Source organism: Scyliorhinus canicula, chromosome 3 (assembly GCF_902713615.1).
Source record: "Scyliorhinus canicula chromosome 3, sScyCan1.1, whole genome shotgun sequence".
In the NCBI taxonomy this organism is placed as follows: domain Eukaryota; kingdom Metazoa; phylum Chordata; class Chondrichthyes; order Carcharhiniformes; family Scyliorhinidae; genus Scyliorhinus; species Scyliorhinus canicula.
The window spans coordinates 38,319,278-38,336,955 of NC_052148.1; the positions used below are offsets into that span (position 1 = coordinate 38,319,278).

Here is a 17,678-nt window from a genome sequence, read left to right on the forward strand (position 1 = left end):
TCCGGGAGTATGGAGGTGATGCGCTTCATGATCAGCCTCTCAAAGCACTTCATTACAACTGACGTCAGGGCCACCGGGCGGTAGTCATTGAGGCATGTTGCCTGGTTCTTCTTTGGTACCGGTATGATGGTGGTCTTCTTGAAGCAGGTGGGGACCTCGGAGTAGAGTAGGGATAGGTTAAAGATGTCTGAATACCTCTGCCAGCTGGTCTGCGCAGGCTCTGAGTGCACGACCAGGGATCCCATCCAGGCCCGTCGCCTTCCGTGGGTTCACTTTCAGGAAGGCCGATCTGACTGCGGAAACTGTGATGGTGGGTATGGGTGAATTATGGGCTGCTGGGGCACTCGACAGCGGATTGTTGGTTACCTGCTCAAACCGAGCATAGAATGCCCATCTCTGTGACTCCCCCCAACCTTTTTTGGACACTAAGGGCAATTTAGCATGGCCAATCCACCTAACCTGCATGTCTTTGGACTGTGGGAGGAAACCGGAGCACCTGGAGGAAACCCACGTAGACACGGGGAGAACGTGCAGACTCCGCACAGACAGTGACCCAGCAAGGAATTGAACCTGGGACCCTGGCGCTGTGAAGCCATAATGCTATCCACTTGTGCTACCATGCTGCCCATTAATGCTGTGGAGGACTAGTTTCTGGAGTGTGTCGGGGATGGTTTTCCAGACAGTATGTCGAGGGACCAACCCAGAGAACAGGCAGTTTTGGATCTAGCATTATGTAATGAGAAAGGGCTAATTATAATCTTGTACAAGTAACCTTTAGGAATAAGTGACCATGATTTGTTGAATTTTACAGTTTGAAAGTGAGATGGGTCAATCTGAAGCCAGAGCGTTAAATTTAAACAAAGGAAATAATGAAGTTATATGGGGTATATTGGCTGAGGTGGACTGGGAAGGTACACAGGCAATGTATTAAGATCCCAGACCTGACCCCAACAGTGGCTATGATACTGGACAGGAGCTCCAATATTGTAAATAGAAATATGATATCTTAAAACAAACATTATAACTAACACCGTATTAAAATATATTTAACATCACACCAGAAAATAACTTACAATTACCCCTTAAGCAATGCTAATCAATGCAGTGGCACAGTAACCCTTGACTGCTATATTTATTCTCAAACAATAAAAAAAACCTCCTCTGCTCTCAATCCTCTGTTAATAGTTAGCACTCACAAATACCTGTTTTACAGCGATGTCTGGATAATCTACTTTGAGAAAAAGAGATCCTTCGACACTACTTCAAAGAATAGACCTGAATCCTGTCAGAACCATGCAGAAACTCTGGCTTCAGAAACCGTTCCAGCTTGTTTCTGCACTCTCGTTCTTCTGAATTGGTTGGAAAGAAACTTCTCAGCTTGGTCCAGACATATCTTTTAACTGAACTTCTGCTCAAATCTTCAGCTAACCTTCGTCACAAATCGATAATTTTGATCGATAATCGACAATTACATAGCTTACAGCCACTGAAGTTAAGGATTGTATCCGTTTAAAATAAAGGGCACATGAAGTTGATAGAAATAGTAGTAGACCTGAGGATTTTAGAATGTAGCAAAGGAGGACCAAGAAACTGGAGAATAGCACGTAAGCTAGCAAAAAAAAGCACAAATGGGCATTAAAAGATTTATCAGTATGTAAAAATGTGAGGGGCAATTCTCCAAAATGGAGACCAAGTGTTTGTGCCATCGTGAATGCTGTCGAAGAGGCCGGCCCGCCGATCAATGGGCCCTGATCGCTTCTCCCCAGCCCACAGGCCTCCCCCTGGCCCTTTGCGCAGAGTTCCTACCGGCAGCGACCAGGGGTGAACGGCGGCAGTGGGACTTTGTCGTATCCGCAGAATCGGTGGCCCCGCTGATTCCAGAGGCCGGTGCCACGTCAAACGCGCCGGCGCAAATGGCGCCGATTCTCTGCACCTCGGAGAATGGCGCGCAGGCGTCGGGGCATCGTGGCGCGGTTGCGGCGATTCTCCGGCCCGGTGCGGGCCTTGGAGAATTGCCCCCCCAATATTTGGCTAAGACAAATATGGGTCGATTGCAGGCAGAGTTAAGAGAGTTTATAATGGGGAATAGAGAAATGGCAGAGAAGCTAAATTTATTACTTTGTGCCTTTCTTCACTGAGGAAGATGGAAGAAATCTCCCAGAATTTAAGATGTCAGGGAATAGGGAGCATCAGGAGTTAAAGGAAATTAGTACCACATGGGAGACTGATGGCGAAGGTAAGAGACCATGGGATCCACGGAAATTTGGCAAGTTGGATCCAAAATTGGCTGAGTGGAAGGAAGCAGAGGGTGATGGTCAAGGGGCGTTTTCCTGACTGATCCTGTGGGACCCTACTAGACATAGGCTTCCAGTGTCGGAACCCTTGCTATTTGTGGTTTATATCAATTATTTAGATTAGAGTGTAGGATGTTTGTGGATGATACAAAAAATGGTGAGGTGATAAATAGTGGGGAGGATAGTCTTGGATTACAGGAGTATACAGACTGGCTGGTCACGTGGGCTGATCAGTGGCAAATGGAGTTCAATCCTGATCAGTGTGAGTTGATGCATTTGGGCATGACAGACAAGGCATTGGAATACATGATGAATGGTAGGACCCTGTGAAGCAACGAGGATCAGAGGGACTTGGTGTGCACGTGCACCAGTCCCTTAAGGTAGCAAGGCAGGTACATACAGTGGTTAAGAAGGTATATGGTATACTTGCCTTTATTAGCCGAAGGATAGAATTTAAGAGCAGGGAGGTTATGCTGAACTATATTAAACGTTGGTTAGGCCACAGCTAGATTGTTGTGTAGAGTTCTGGAATTCACATTATAAGAGGGATAGCACTGGAAGGGTGCAGAGGAGATTTACCAAGATGCTGCCTGGGCTGGAGAGTTTTAGTTATGAAGAGAGAATGGATAGACTGTGGGGTTGTTTGCCTTGGGGCCGGGGGGGGGGGGGGGCATATGATTGAGATGCATAAAATTATGAACAGTTTGGAGTAGACAGGATCCCCTGGTGGAGGGATGTATGTAAGGATGAGAAAACAAGGTTCAGTTGGGTCGCTTGAGGGTTACAAGGTTGCAAGGAATGAGCTTTAAAAACAAAAGGGCTTAGGAGAGCTAGGAGGGGGCATGAGAAGTCCTTGGCGGGTCGGATCAAGAAAACCCCAAGGCTTTTTACTCTTATGTGAGAAATAAAAGATTGACCAGGGTGAGGGTAGGGCCGGTCAAGGACAGTAGTGGATGGAGTCAGAAGAAATAGGAGGCGTTGAATGAATACTTTTCTTCAGTGTTCACCAAGGAGAGGGGCCATGTTTTTGAGGATGAGAGTGTGATACAGGCGGGTAGGCTGGAGGAGGTAGATGTTCTGAGGAAGGATGTATTAGCAATTTTGAAAAACCAGGTCGTGTCGCATTACTCCCCACCATCTGGCCTGGGCTTGCAAAATCCTACCAACTGTTCTGGCTTCAGACAATTCACACCTCTTTAACCTGTGATTATCCCTCTGCCTGGATCTCTAATGATTTGATTACCTGCAAATGCTCGCATTCCAAGCATTGTCCAGCATCTCTGACTTTGTCTATATAAATGTTTCTGGAACATACCTCTCCATTCACCTGAGGAAGGAGCTGCGCTCCGAAAGCTCGTGTTTGAAACAAACCTGTTGGACTTTAACCTGGTGTTGTAAGACTTCTTACTGTGCTCAACCCAGTCCAACGCCGGCATCTCCACATCATATCACATAGAAGACAGAGGGTGGTGGTGGATGGAAAATTTTCAGACTGGAGACCAGTTACCAGCGGTGTACCACAGGGATCAGTGCTGGGTGTCCTCTGCTATTTATGATTTTTCTGCTATTTATGATTTTTATCAATGACTTGGAGGAGGGGGCTGAAGGGTGGGTCAGTAAATTTGCTGATGACACCAAGATTGGTGGAGTAGTGGATGAGGTGGAGGGCTGTTGTAGGCTGCAAAGAGACATTGATAGGATGCAGAGCTGGGCCGAAAAATGGCAGATGGAGTTTAACCTTGATAGTGCAAGGTGATTCATTTTGGTAGAAAAAAATTGAATGTGGATTACAGGGTCAACAGCAGGATTCTGAGGAATGTGGAGGAATAGAGAGATCTTGGGGTTCATGTCCATAGATCTCTGAAGGTTGCCATCAATCAAGTGCATAGAGCCATGAAGAAGGCTTATATTGTTTGCGTTTATTATCAGGGGGCTTGAGTTTAAGAGCCGCGGGGTTATGCTGCAACTATACATGACCCTGGTGAGACCACATTTGGAGTATTGTGTGCAGTTCTGGTCACCTCACTATGGGAAGAATGGGGAATCTTTGGAAAGGGTGCAAAGGAGATTTACCAGGATGCTGCCTGGTTTGCAGGATGGGTCTTATGAGGAAAGGTTGAGGGAGCTAGGGCTTTTCTCTTTGGAGCGGAGGAGGATGAGAGGCGACTTAATAGAGGTTTATAAGATGATGAGGGGGATAGATAGAGTGGATATTCAGAGACTATTTCCTCGGGTGGATGTAGCTTTTACAAGAGGGCATAACGATAAGGTTCAGGGTGGGAGATATAGGAGGGATGTCCGAGGTAGGTTCTTTACTCGGAGAGTGGTTAGGGTGTGGAATGGACTGCCTGTTGTGATAGTGGAGTCAGACATTTTTGGAACTTTCAAGCAGTTATTGGAAAGGCACATGGAGCACACCAGAATGACAGGGAGTGGGATAGCTTGATTTTGGTTTCGGACAATGCTCGGCACAACATTGAGGGCCGAAGGGCCTGTTCTTTGCTGTACTGTTCTATGTTCTATGTTCAATGGATCAGTGACCAGGGGGCATAGATTTAAAATAAGGGACAGGAGATTTTGAGGTGGTGGGAGTTTGGAACTCACTGTTGGAAAGGGTGGTGGAGGCAGAGACCCTCAATATATTTAGATGTGCACTTGCAAGCCATACAAGTCTCTGGGCTAAATGCTGCAAAATGGGATTGGAATACTTGGGTTGTTTTTGAATGGCTCTGATGCGATGGACCTTTTCTGTGCTGTAGACCTCTGACTCTCTAGGAGGTTGCCATGATGTGGAGATGCCGGCGTTGGACTGAGGTGAGCACAAACAAAGCTGTTGGACTTTAACCTGGTGTTGTAAGACTTGTTACTGTTTTAGGAGGTTGGTTAGCCAAATTTAAGTACATGAAATTAGAGGTAACATAATGGTATGGATTTGGAATTTATTAGCAGACCGAAAACAAGAGTAGAAATAAACTAGTCTTGTGTTGGCAGGCCATGACTTAGGATAAGCACTTGGGGACGCAGTTGTTTGAAATTTATATCAATGATTTGGATATGGGAACCAAATGTAATATTTCCAAGTTTACAGATAACCCAAAGCTAGACGCGAGGAAGGACGAACAGATCTGTGGAATATTTCTTCAATGGTGAGTGGTTAGGAAGTACAGTATAGATGTGCAAAGGGACCTGGCTGTCCTCATCAGTAAGTCACTGAAAGTTGGCATGCAGGTGCAGCAAGTAATTGGAAAGGCAAATTTTCAAAAAACATTTGACAAAGTGTTGTATATGATGCTGGTGCATAAAAGTAAAAGCCTATAGAATTGGAGGAAGTGTGTTAGAATGGTTTGAAAACTGTCACGTAGAGTTGGAATAAATGGGTCCTTTTCAGGGTGGAAAGATATAACTATTAGGAGTACTGCAGGAATCAGTTCTTGCTCTGCAATTGTTTACCATTTACATTAATGACCTGGAGGAAGGAACACAAGCTTTCCAAATTTGCTGCTGATGCGAAATAGGTGGAAGGGAATGATGTGGTGATGTTGTGATTCAGGATATAGATGATTCCGTGACTGGTCGAAAACCTGGCAAATGGAGTTTAATGTAGGGAAGTAACGGTCATGCACTTCAGTAGGAGGAATCAAGAGGCAAATTATTATCTAAATTCAGAGAGACTGCACCTGAGTGTTCTAGTGCATGAATCATAATCTAGCAGGCAGACACAATTAGTTGAAGGAGGCAAATGGAATTTAAAAAATTTTTTTCCCATTGAATTTACAGTGCAGAAGGAGGCCATTCGGCCCATCGAGTCTGCACCGGCTCTTGGAAAGAGTACCCTACCCAAGGTCCACACCTCCACCCTATCCCCATAACCCAGTAACCCCACCCAACACTAAGGGCAATTTTGGACACTATGAGCAATTTAGCATGGCCAATCCACCTAACCCGCACATCTTTGGACTGTGGGAGGGAACCGTAGCACCCGGAGGAAATTCACACACGCACAGACAGTGACCCAAGCCGGGAATCGAACCTGGGACCCTGGAGCTGTGAAGCAATTGTGCTATCCACAATGCAACCGTGCTGCCCAGGGGCTGAATTTAAAAATTGGGAGGTTTTGTTGCGATTCTACAGTGTGTTGATGAGGCCTCACCTTGAATGCTGCGCACAGTTTTGGTCCTCTTATCTAAAAAAGGATATACTAACATTGGAGGCAGCCCAAAGGAGACTCACGAGTCTTGTCCCTCGGATGAGAGGGTGTCATGATGGCACAGTAGGTTGTCATGGCTGCCTTACAGTGCCAGGGACCTGGGTTCGACTCTGACCTTGGGTGACTGTCTGTGTGGAGTTTGCATGTTCTCCTTGTGTCTGCATGGGTTTCCTCCTGGTGCTCCAGTTTCCTCCCACAGTCCAAAGATGTGCAGGTTGGGTGGATTGCTATGCTAAATTGCCCCCAAAAATGTCCAAAGGGGAGGTGGGGTTAAGGGGATAGGGTGGGTGAGTAGGCCTGGGTGGGATGCTCTTTCAGACAGTCGGTGCAGACATGATCGGGCAAATGGCTTTTTCTGCACTGTAGATATTCTATGATTTTAGGTATGCATTCGGAGTGCCCAGAGTTTGCATTCCTGAGTTTTTTGATTTAGCATTTCCTGCTGAATGCTTAAAATACTTAGAAATAAATTAATCATAACTGGAGAATTTCCCAAACTCAACTATTCTGTAATGCAACACCACCTTCCCCTCTCCCCACCTCAGCCTTCAACATAATACAATTGAAGTAAAATACAATGGACGATGTGTTATGGGCCAGGGTTTAGAGAACCTCAAAGTGTATCATGGAATTCACCTGACCCACAACTTTTAATAGATTGTGGTATGGTGAGCACATGGCCCACACTACAGGTGTGGTGCAGCAGAAATGGAAAAGTATGTTTTCAAAGCAAAACCCTGTTTATTCTATCAATTCAAGTTAACCTTTTTAAAACGTACAGTCAAAATCTTAGCAACTATTAATTCAAATACAACTCCCGGAGAATACAACACTAAGTAATCCTTAATAACTTCCCAAACAACATCCAGAAGACAAAATAAACACCTTTTAACAGGAGCACATTAGGTTTACATTCACGACTGAGAATGTTTTATAATTCTGAATTCACCAAATGATCAAGAGATAGTCTTTTCATGGCTGGGAGAGAACAGCTGCTTTGTCTGGCTTCAGCTCCAACACTGAAAACGAAACTAAAACACGTTGTGCAGCAAACAGCCTTAAACTAAAGTAAAAAGCCGACAACCCATCTCCACCCACACTCTGACATCACTGATGAACACCCATTTCTTAAAGGTACTCTCATATGACAGATGGAATTTTCAAATAAAAACATAATGTTGGAAATAATCAGGTCAGCAGGAGGGACTATTTAAGTTAACAATTAAGGTTGTTAACCTAGCTTGTTCCCTGTTGAGCATTTCCTGCATTAAATAACAAAAGTTAGTATTTCATTAAAATAAAAGCAAAATACATCGGATGCTGGAATGCTGAAATAAAAACAGAAAATGCTCGAAAAACTCAACAGGCCTGACAGCATATGTGGAGAGAGAAACAGAATTAACATTTTGAGCCCAATATGACTCCCCTTCAGAACTGGTATTGCAGTACTTGTATATGCTAATATCTACCTCCTGATGGTTGCTGAGTTGAGGATACACTTTTTAAAAATAAAAAATATTAAGGAGTATAAATGTATCACTTGATTGAAACGTCTACTTTTTTTCATTTTCATTGATGTGGGTGTGATTGGTTAGGCTGGCATTTGCCCATCCCTAATTGCCCTCCAAGGTGGTGGTGAGCTGCTTTCTTGATGCGCTGCAGTCCATGTGGTCTAGGTACACCCACAGTGATGTTAGGGAGGGTGTTCCAGATTTTTAAAAAAATAATAATTTTTATTAAGATTTTCACAAAATATAAACACCAAAACAATATTAACAAAACAACCCAAGAACAACAACCACCCAACTACAAAACCCTATCGTTCCGCCAGGAAGTCCAGGAAAGACTGCCACCGCCTAAAGAACCCCTGTACTGATCCCCTCAGGGCAAATTTCACCTTCTCCAATTTGATGAACCCCGCCATATCATTGATCCAGGCCTCCACGCTTGGGGGGCCTCGCATCCTTCCACTGAAGAAGAATCCTCTGCCGGGCTACTAGGGACGTAAAGGCCAGGACACCGGCCTCTTTCGCCTCCTGCACTCCCGGCTCCACTGCAACCCCAAATATTGCGAGTCCCCAGCCTGGCTTGACCCTGGATCCCACCACCCTCGACACCGTCCTTGCTACCCCCTTCCAAAACTCCCCCAGCGCTGGGCACGCCCAAAACATATGGGCGTGGTTCGCTGGGCTCCCCTCGCACCTAGCACACCTGTCTTCGCCCCCGAAAAACCTACTCATCCTCGTCCCAGTCATGTGGGCCCTATGCAGCACCTTGAACTGTACGAGGCTAAGCCTCCCACAGGAAGAGGAGGAATTTGCTCTCTCCAGGGCATCCAATCACGTCCCCCCCTCAATCTCCTCACCCAGCTCCTCTTCCCATTTACCCTTCAGTTCCTCCACCGAGGCCTCGTCTACCTCCTGCATTACCCGGTATATGTCCGAAATCGTCCCGTACCCCACGTGGGGGCAACAAGGGGAACCTCTCCACCTGCCGCCTGGCAAACACCCTCACCTGCATGTACCTAAACATGTTCCCCGGGGGAGCCCAAACTTCCCCTCTAACTCCCCCAAGCTCGCGAACCTCCCCTCCACAAACAGGTCCCTCAACCTCCTAACCCCTACTCTGTGCCGGCCCAGAAATCCGCCATCAATGCTCCCCGGAACAAACTGATGGTTCCACCGTATCGGGGCCTCCATCAAGCCCCCCACTTCTCCCCTATGCCGTCTCCATTGCCCCCAAATTTTGAGGGTAGCTGCCACCACCGGGCTCGTGGTATACCTCGTTGGAGGGAGCGGCAACGGCGCCGTTACCAGCGCCTCCAGGCTCGTGCCCACACAGGACGCCATCTCCATCCTCTTCCATGCTGCCCCTTCCCCGTCCATTACCCACTTACGCACCATCGCTGCATTGGCAGCCCAATAGTACCCACAGAGGTTGGGCAGCGCCAGCCCCCCCTATCCCTGCCCCGTTCCAAGAACATCCTTCTCGCCCTCGGAGTCCCATGCGCCCACACAAATCCCGTAATACTCCTGTTAACTCTCCTAAAAAAGGCCTTCGGGATAAGGATTGGAAGGCACTGGAACAGGAGCAAAAACCTCGGGAGCACCGTCATCGTAATGGACTGCCAGTGACAGCGGTAACATATCCCACCTTTTGAACTCCTGCTCCATCAACCTTGTGAGGTTGAGCTTGTGCAGGGCCCCCCAGCTCCCAGCCACCTGGACTCCTAGGTACCTGAAGCTCTTCCCTGCCTGCTTCAGTGGTAGCCTACCAATCCTCTCCTCCTGATCCCCCGGGTGCACCACGAACAACTCGCCCTTGCCCAGGTTCAGCTTATACCCAGAGAAGCCCCCAAATTCGCTGAGAATCCTCATCACCTCCGGCATCCCCCCCCACCGGGTCCGCCACATACAGCAACAAGTCGTCCGCATAAAGCGACACTCTATGCACCTCCCCACCCCGCACCAGGCCCCTCCAGTTCCCTGACTCCCTCAACGTCATGGCCAGGGGCTCAATTGCCAACGCAAAGGGCAAGGGGGACAATCCTCTATTCTTGTGGCTAAGATCTTTGCCAGCAGCTTGGCGTCTACATTTAGCAGCGAGATCGGCCTATATGACCCACACTGCAGAGGGTCCTTGTCCCGCTTCAGGATCAAGGAAATCAGCGCCCGTGCCATAGTTGGGGGGGGCAAAGCCCCCCCCTCCCTTGCCTCGTTAAACGTCCGGACCAACAGGGGGCCCAACAGGTCCACAAACCTTTTATGAAATTCGGCCGGAAACCCATCCGGCCACGGCCCCTTCCCTGACTGCATGCTCCCTATCCCTTTAACCAGCTCCTCCTGCTCAATCGGCGCCTCCAGTCCCTCCACCTGCCCCTCCTCCACCCTCGTAAATCGCAGCTTGTCCAAGAAGCCCCCCCCTCCACCGGGGGTTCAGACCGGTACACCTTCCCAACTCTATCCGTCACTCCCCCAATCTCCCTGGCCACGTCTCGCTTTCGGAGCTGGTGTGCCAGCATCCTGCTCGCCTTCTCCCCATATTCATACACCGCCCCCTGTGCTTTCCTCCACTGAGGTTCCGCCTTTCTGGTAGTCAATAGGTCGAAACTGGCCTGAAGGCTACGCCGCTCCCCCAGCAATCCCTCCTCCGGAGCCTCCGCATATCTCCTATCCACCCTCACCATCTCCCCTCTCTTCCCCCTACGAGTTCGGATGGAAATCAACTCCCCTCTACTCACCGCCTTCAATGCCTCCCAGACCATCCCCACTCGGACCTCCCCGTTATCGTTGGCCTCAACATACCTCTCTGTACACCCCCGAACCCTCCTGGCCACCTCCTCGTCTGCCAGCAGCCCCACCTCCAAGCGCCAGAGTGGACGCTGGTCCCTCTCCTCCCCCAGCCCGAGGTCCACCCAGTGCGGGGCATGATCTGAAATGGCAATGGCAGAGTATTCAACATCCTCCACCCTCGAAACCAGCCCCCTGCTCAGGACAAAAAAAATCAATCCTCGAATAGGCCTTATGCACGTGGGAGAAAAACGAGTACTCCCTGGCCCTTGGCCTCGCAAACCTCCAGGGATCCACCCCTCCCATCTGATCCATAAACCCCCTCAACACCTTAGCCGCCGCTGGCCTCCTACCCGTCCGGGACTTGGATCGATCCAATGGGGGATCCAGCACCGTGTTGAAGTACCCCCCCCCCCGCCAATGATCAGGCCCCCCCCCCCCCCAGGCTCGGACCCCTCCTAGCCGCGCCCCTCCCTCCATCGTACTCCCGTGAGCCAGCTAACGTCTGACCCCGGCGACTCCGCCATACCTCCGACTCCTCCCCACGTGGGACTACTCCTCCTCCTTCGTGCCCATCAGCAGGCCCCCCCCCCCCCCCCCCCCCCCCGGCTCTTGCGCAGGAAAATAACAGCCAGCAAAGGCCTGCGCTTCCCAGCCCTGACCCCGCCCCCATTATCCCACAGCGCGGGAAACCAGAGAAAAGCTCGCGCTTCCGCTCTGCCCAACCCCACCTCCTCTAGGGTAACTCCCATTGCCAGTCCCCACCACCAGCTCCCCGCACTCCCAGTTTACCTCCCTGCCCGATCCCGTCCACCAGACCCATACAAAAAGACATAACGACATCGCCCCACCCACCCTAAAGCCAACACACATCTTGCATTAAACAGCGAACCCCCCCTCCAGAGCAAAAATTAAACACAATTACATTATCATACAAAAACCCCCATCTTTGACCCTCAGTTTAAGTCCAGTTTCTCGGCCTGCACAAAGGCCCACGTCTCCTCCAGGGACTCAAAATAATGGTGCCGGTCCTTGTAGGTGACCCACAGACCCGCCGGCTGCAACGTGCCAAACTTCACGCTCCGTCTGTGGAGCACTGCCTTCGTCCGGTTGAACCCGGCCCTCCGCTTAGCCACCTCCGCAGTCCAGTCCTGGAAGATCCGCACTTCCGTGTTCTCCCACTTGCTGCTCCGCTCCTTCTTGGCCCACCGGAGCACGCACTCTCGATCAACAAACCGGTGAAACCGCACCAACACCGCCTGCGGCGGCTCATTCGGCTTGGGCCTCCTAGCCAGAATTCTGTGGGCCCCCTCCAACTCCAGGGGCCCCTGGAAGGACCTAGCCCCCATCAGCGAGTTTAACATAGTCACCACATAGGCCACCAGGTCCGACCCCTCCAGTCCCTCCGTGAGGCCCAGGATCCGCAAATTCTTCCGCCTCGACCGGTTGTCCAGCTCCTCGAACTGCTCCTGCCACTTTTTATGGAGCGTCTCGTGCATCTCCACCTTCCCCGCGACGGCCACGGCCTCATCCTCCCTTTCGGAGGCCTGTTGCTGCAGCTCCCGGATCGCGGCCCCCTGGGCTTTCTGAGTCTCCATCAGCTCTCGGGTGGTAGCCTTCAGCGACTCCAGCAGCTCCACCTTAAGCTCCTGGAAGCAGCGCAACAGAGTCACCTGCTGCTCCTGCGCCCACTGCCTCAGCTTCTCGAGGGCTCCGCCGGCCGCCATTTTGTTTCCTTTCCCCCGCTTTTCCAGGGGCGCTTCCACTGCTTTACTGCTCACCCCACTCCTGGTCTGGACCATAGGACCCTAGGGATCTACTCCAGACCCCTTCCCACATCGGGATATGTCGTAGAAGTTCCGTTGGGGGCCCTGAAAAGAGCCCCAAAGTCAGTTTTTAGCGGGAGCTGCCGAACGTGCGGCTTAGCTCCGCATAGCCGCAACCGGAAGTGGGTTCCAGATTTTTGACCCATTGACAATGACGGAACAGTGATTATATTCAGGATGGTGAATGACTTGGAGGGGAATTTGCAGGTGGTTGGATTCCCATGTCTGCTGCCCTTGTCCTTCTAGATGATAGTGGTCATGGTGCTGCCTTCGGAGCCTCAATGAGTTCCTGCAGTGCATCATGTGATGGTACACACTGCTGCTACTGTGCGTCAGTGGCGGTCGTGAATGTTTGTGGAAGAGTTGCCAATCAAATGGGCTGCTTTGTCTTGGATGATGTTGAGCTTATTGAGTGTTTTTCAAGCTGCCCTTAGCCAGGAGAGTGGGGGGAGTATTTCATCACGTTCCTGACTTGTGACTTGTAGTTGGTGGACAGGCTTTGTAGTTGGGAGGTGAGTTACTCTCTCTGCAGGATTCCTAACCTCTGCTTGTAGTCACAATACTTATATGGCTAGACCGGTTCTGTTTCTTGTCATTGGTGACTCCCAGGATGTTGCCAGTGATGGTAATGCCAGTGAATGTCCAGGGGTAATGATTTGATTCTCTCCCTGGAGATGGACTTTCTTTAACATTAGAAACAGAATTGTTAGCTCGGGCGGTAAAGTAGTGTGCAGCCTTGGAATTCTGCAGTTTAATTAAGGACGGCTTGGTGGTGCAGTGGTTAGCACTACTGCCTCACAGCACCAGAGACCCGGGTTTAGTTCTGGCCTCTGGTTACTGTCTGTGTGGATTTTGCTCTTCTATTTCTTATATTGATGCATATATCCTCATTTTGAATCAAATCTTGTGCTGTGAATGAAGCCTTGTGCTCAACTTCAACTTCACACTTGTTTAATCACATATTGCCAAACAAAGAAGAATGCCTTGCAGATCAGTTTTCCATATGGAGTGATTTTTAGTGAGTGTATTTTGTCCTTTCTGCAGGCAGTTGAGTCAATCCAAGCTGAAGATGAGAGTGCAAAGCTTTGCAAACGTCGAATTGAACACTTGAAAGAACACAGCAGCGACCAAGCAGCAGCAGTTAATATGTGGAAGAAAAAACGCATGGACCGTATGATGGTGGAGCATTTGCTGCGGTGTGGCTATTATAACACTGCTGTTAAACTGACCAAACAGAGTGGAATTGAGGTGAGTGTGCTTAAGAACAACAATTGTACTGTAAATATTGCAATGAAAGTAAAAGTCAGAACATGGAGATCCTCAGGGAAAATTGCCCTTTTAACTTGCCATATAATTACATATTTGGCTAGATATGCTGTTGGAGGTGAGTTTATAATTTTGTACTATTACTTGGCCTCATAACTTAAGACTGTCAAGGGTTTTTGTCCAAATGTAATAAGTTGGTAGTATAACAAAGACACCACATCCTGATGGAGTATTTAACAATACTGGGACACGGTTAACATTTTTTCAGGTCTTTTGATTGATTGAAGGAGTCTATAATTAGAGAATAATTAAGGGAATATGTCAAATTGTTTTTTTAATCAGTAACGCATTTGTTCCAAAGTGCATTGTGAGTCTTTACAAAGTCAAGGATTTTGTCTGGACAGTATAATTTTCTCTCTGTTTGGGTTTCTTAACTAAAGGTCTGTTCAAATATGCACATGATGCTGCGTAACATAAAATACTGCAGATGCTAAAGATTTGAAATAAAAACAAAATAATGGAAAAATTCAGATCTGGCAACATCTGTGCAGAGAGAAGCCAAGTTGACCTTTCAAATTCTATATGACCCCTCTTTTTGGAACTTGAGTATAACATGTTTTTTCTAATTTTAAAAAAAAGTCAGATGTCAGCAGAATTACCACTTTGCAATGTATTCAATTATGTCTCACCCTGTATACATTCAATTATATCTTTCCCAGCATATATAATAAATTAAGTATTCTGAAGATTGTGTTGTGTAGCTTTTGAGATTGAATTGCTGAAAACCAATGTCTTCAGTGCTAACTGTTTGCTGATTCACTTTGATTGCTAGTCCACGAGTTAACAATGATGCTTCCATACCTGCAAACTGTTGAGAAGTACAGCAAGAAGGGTCATTGTATATTATCGCTCATTAGGGGAAGACGCCCAAATTGTTTTTAAAGCACTTTTTTCCTTAAATCAGTGAATGTGCTCATGAATAACTGGCATAAATAAGCAGAAATTATAAAGCTTGTTCTATTTCTACCGGCCCTGGTGTTGGATTTGTCAATTTGCCAAGATAAACATACATATAAAAATATACCGAAGGTCTACAGTATACAAAATTGGATGGGGAATTTTCAATTCACTTGTTCTTTTTAAAGCCTATATTCGGAAGTAGCTTCTAACTACATTGCAAAATATATTTTTACAATGCAAGGAATATTGGATGATACAGCTAATGCTAGACAGAAATTATGTTTTTACATTTTCTGCCACACAATAAGGGACTTCTGCCAAAATATTGGTCTGAAGTATTACTTTTTTTCACAGGTAACTAAGCATTTTCAGCATTCCAGTTTTAATTTTTTTTAAACAATGTATCAATCCCTTCATTCTTCAGTGACACATCTGGTTACATCCTAAACTATTTAAACTATGTTTCAAAAATCTAATACAAAAAACTGAGAACTTATTTCTTACACCTTTCTAACTTTCACCCTGGAACTTTAAAACCGTTGTAATATTTTGGATCTAACTTTGTTATGCCCATTCATAAACTTAAGAAATTAAATTTTGATATCTTAAAGCGTCTTGTTTTCCCTAAAATAAGCCTTATTTCCATATCATTTTAATCACAATAGATTTAGGAACCTAAGAGCAGTAGACCCTTTGGCCCATCAAACCTGCATTCAAACAGATCATGGCTGAGCCCCACTCCCCATATCCTTTGATGTCATTAGTATTCTGTCTTGAACATGCTCAGTGATAGAGCTTTCACAGCACTCCTGGGGTTGGAAATTCCACCCCTCACTCTCGACTGATCAGCAAGGGGACACCAGTGTTCTGTAAGTTTCAATGAGATCTTCTCATTTTTCAGAACTCTTCTATATAGAATACAGGCCCAGTTTCCCCAATCTCTCCTCCCTGCCATCCCAGGATTTAGTCTAGTGAATGTTTGTTGCACACCCTCTATGACAAGTATGGCCTTCTTTGGATAAGGAGAGAGAACCTGTACACGATACGTCAGGTGTGATTTCACCAAGGATCTATACAATTGGAGCAAGAGTATTTACTATTGTACTCACAAATCCCCTTATGGTGAAGGCTAATATACTATTTGCCTTCCTAATTGCTTGCTGCAGCACCTGCATGCTGATAGTCTGGTTACTCATAAACAGACACCCAGGTCCCTTTGGACATCAACACTTAACAACCTCACACTATTTCAGACATACTCTGCTTTTCTGTTTTTTCTGCCAAAGTGGATAACTTAATTTAGTCACTTTATATTTCATCTGCCATGTTCTTGCCCACTCGTTTCGCCTATCTAAATCCCCTTGAAGCTTCTTCACAACTTCGTTCCCATCTAGTTTTGTGTCACCGGCAAATTTGGAAATATTACTTTTTTTTGTCCCCACGACCAAATCATTTATATCGACTATGTTACGTGTCTTTGACAACAAGGGCTCAGCTTGCATCATATTCTGGGGATCAAATAGGAGGACTGACGGACCAAGGCTAGCGTCCTCCATGAAGCTCCTAATATTGTAGCCATGCTTCTGCGGGACCAACTCGATGTATTGGCCATTGCATCATAATGCCCGCAAACTATAACTCTCAGCAGGTTCTTGTCTCCCTGCTCTCCATTGGCCAACCTTCTAAGGGCAGCCAAAGGAAAATGTATAAGGCCACCCCAAAGCACTAACACCACTGACTGGGAGAAGACTGCGGACTGATCAGCATGGCTCCATCCGGTCCATCAAGGCACAAGCAGTTTTGAGGCTCAGCGACTTGACAGCGAGGCAGAATGGAGGCAGCAGAGGAAGGAGAGGGAAGCCAACTTGGGGCTGCAAATTCCACTCCCCAGAACAACAACATGCCCCATTGCGGAAGAACTTGTGGAAAGAGAATTGATTATGAACAGGTGTGGCCCCAGTACTGATCCATGTGCTACCACAGTCTGGCATCTTTAGAATGACCTGCTTATTCCTATTCTGTTTCTATTTTCTTTCCATTAGGGGTCAAGTGGTGAGCAATACTTGGAGAACCCAGGCTCTGCCTTGCTGTTGCTACATAAAAATCAATAGTTACATTCTTCAAGAGACCTACTCTGAATACAAAATACAATAAACAATTGAAAAACAAGATAAGGAGGCTGAAGAGGATGTATGAGAACAAATTAGGGGAAATATAAAGGGAACCAAGAAAAATATTCTAACGGTTTAAATGATAAAAGTGGGATCTAAGAAAGAAGCCAATTCTTGTGGAACATGCAAGCAGGAGGAGGCCATTTAGCCCATTGCGGCAGTTGTGCCATTCATTACCACCATGGTTGATCATCCAGTTCAATGCATTCCCCTCACACTATTCCCCAAAATCTTATGTAATTGGCATTTAGAAATTTGTCAATTTCTGCTTCAGACGGAATGACTGAGCTTCCATCGCCTCCTGGGGTACAGAATTCCAAAGATTCATAACCCTCCCAAGTAAAAAAAAAAAAAAAAAATTAATTCTCATGTGGAAGCAGATGGCATGACTGAGGTACGAAGAGTATTTTGGCAGATTTCTATTCTTCAGTGAAGATGGGTGGCACAGTAGCACAGTGGTTAGCACTGTTGCGCCACAGCAGCAGGATTCATGGTTTGATTCCCGCTTGGGTCACTGTGCGCTGTCTGCACATTTTCCCCGTGTCTCCGGCTGCACCGGTTTCCTCCCACAAGTCCCAAAAGACGTGCTTGTTAGGTGAATTGTACATTCTGAATTCTCCCTCGGTGTACCCGAACAGGCGCCGGAGTGTGGCAACTAGGGGATT

The 17,678-nt window shown here is 47.3% G+C and overlaps 1 protein-coding gene across 3 annotated transcripts in view; it reads left to right on the forward strand.

Annotated features, from left to right (window-relative positions):
- Window positions 1–17,678, forward strand: part of maea (macrophage erythroblast attacher, E3 ubiquitin ligase) — a 188,456-nt gene that overhangs the window by 79,829 nt on the left and 90,949 nt on the right. For all 3 annotated transcript variants that reach the window (XM_038793332.1, XM_038793333.1, XM_038793334.1), the window contains exon 3: window positions 13,661–13,864. In XM_038793332.1, the coding sequence (XP_038649260.1) occupies window positions 13,661–13,864 (204 nt within the window). The remainder of the gene's footprint in view (window positions 1–13,660; window positions 13,865–17,678) is intronic.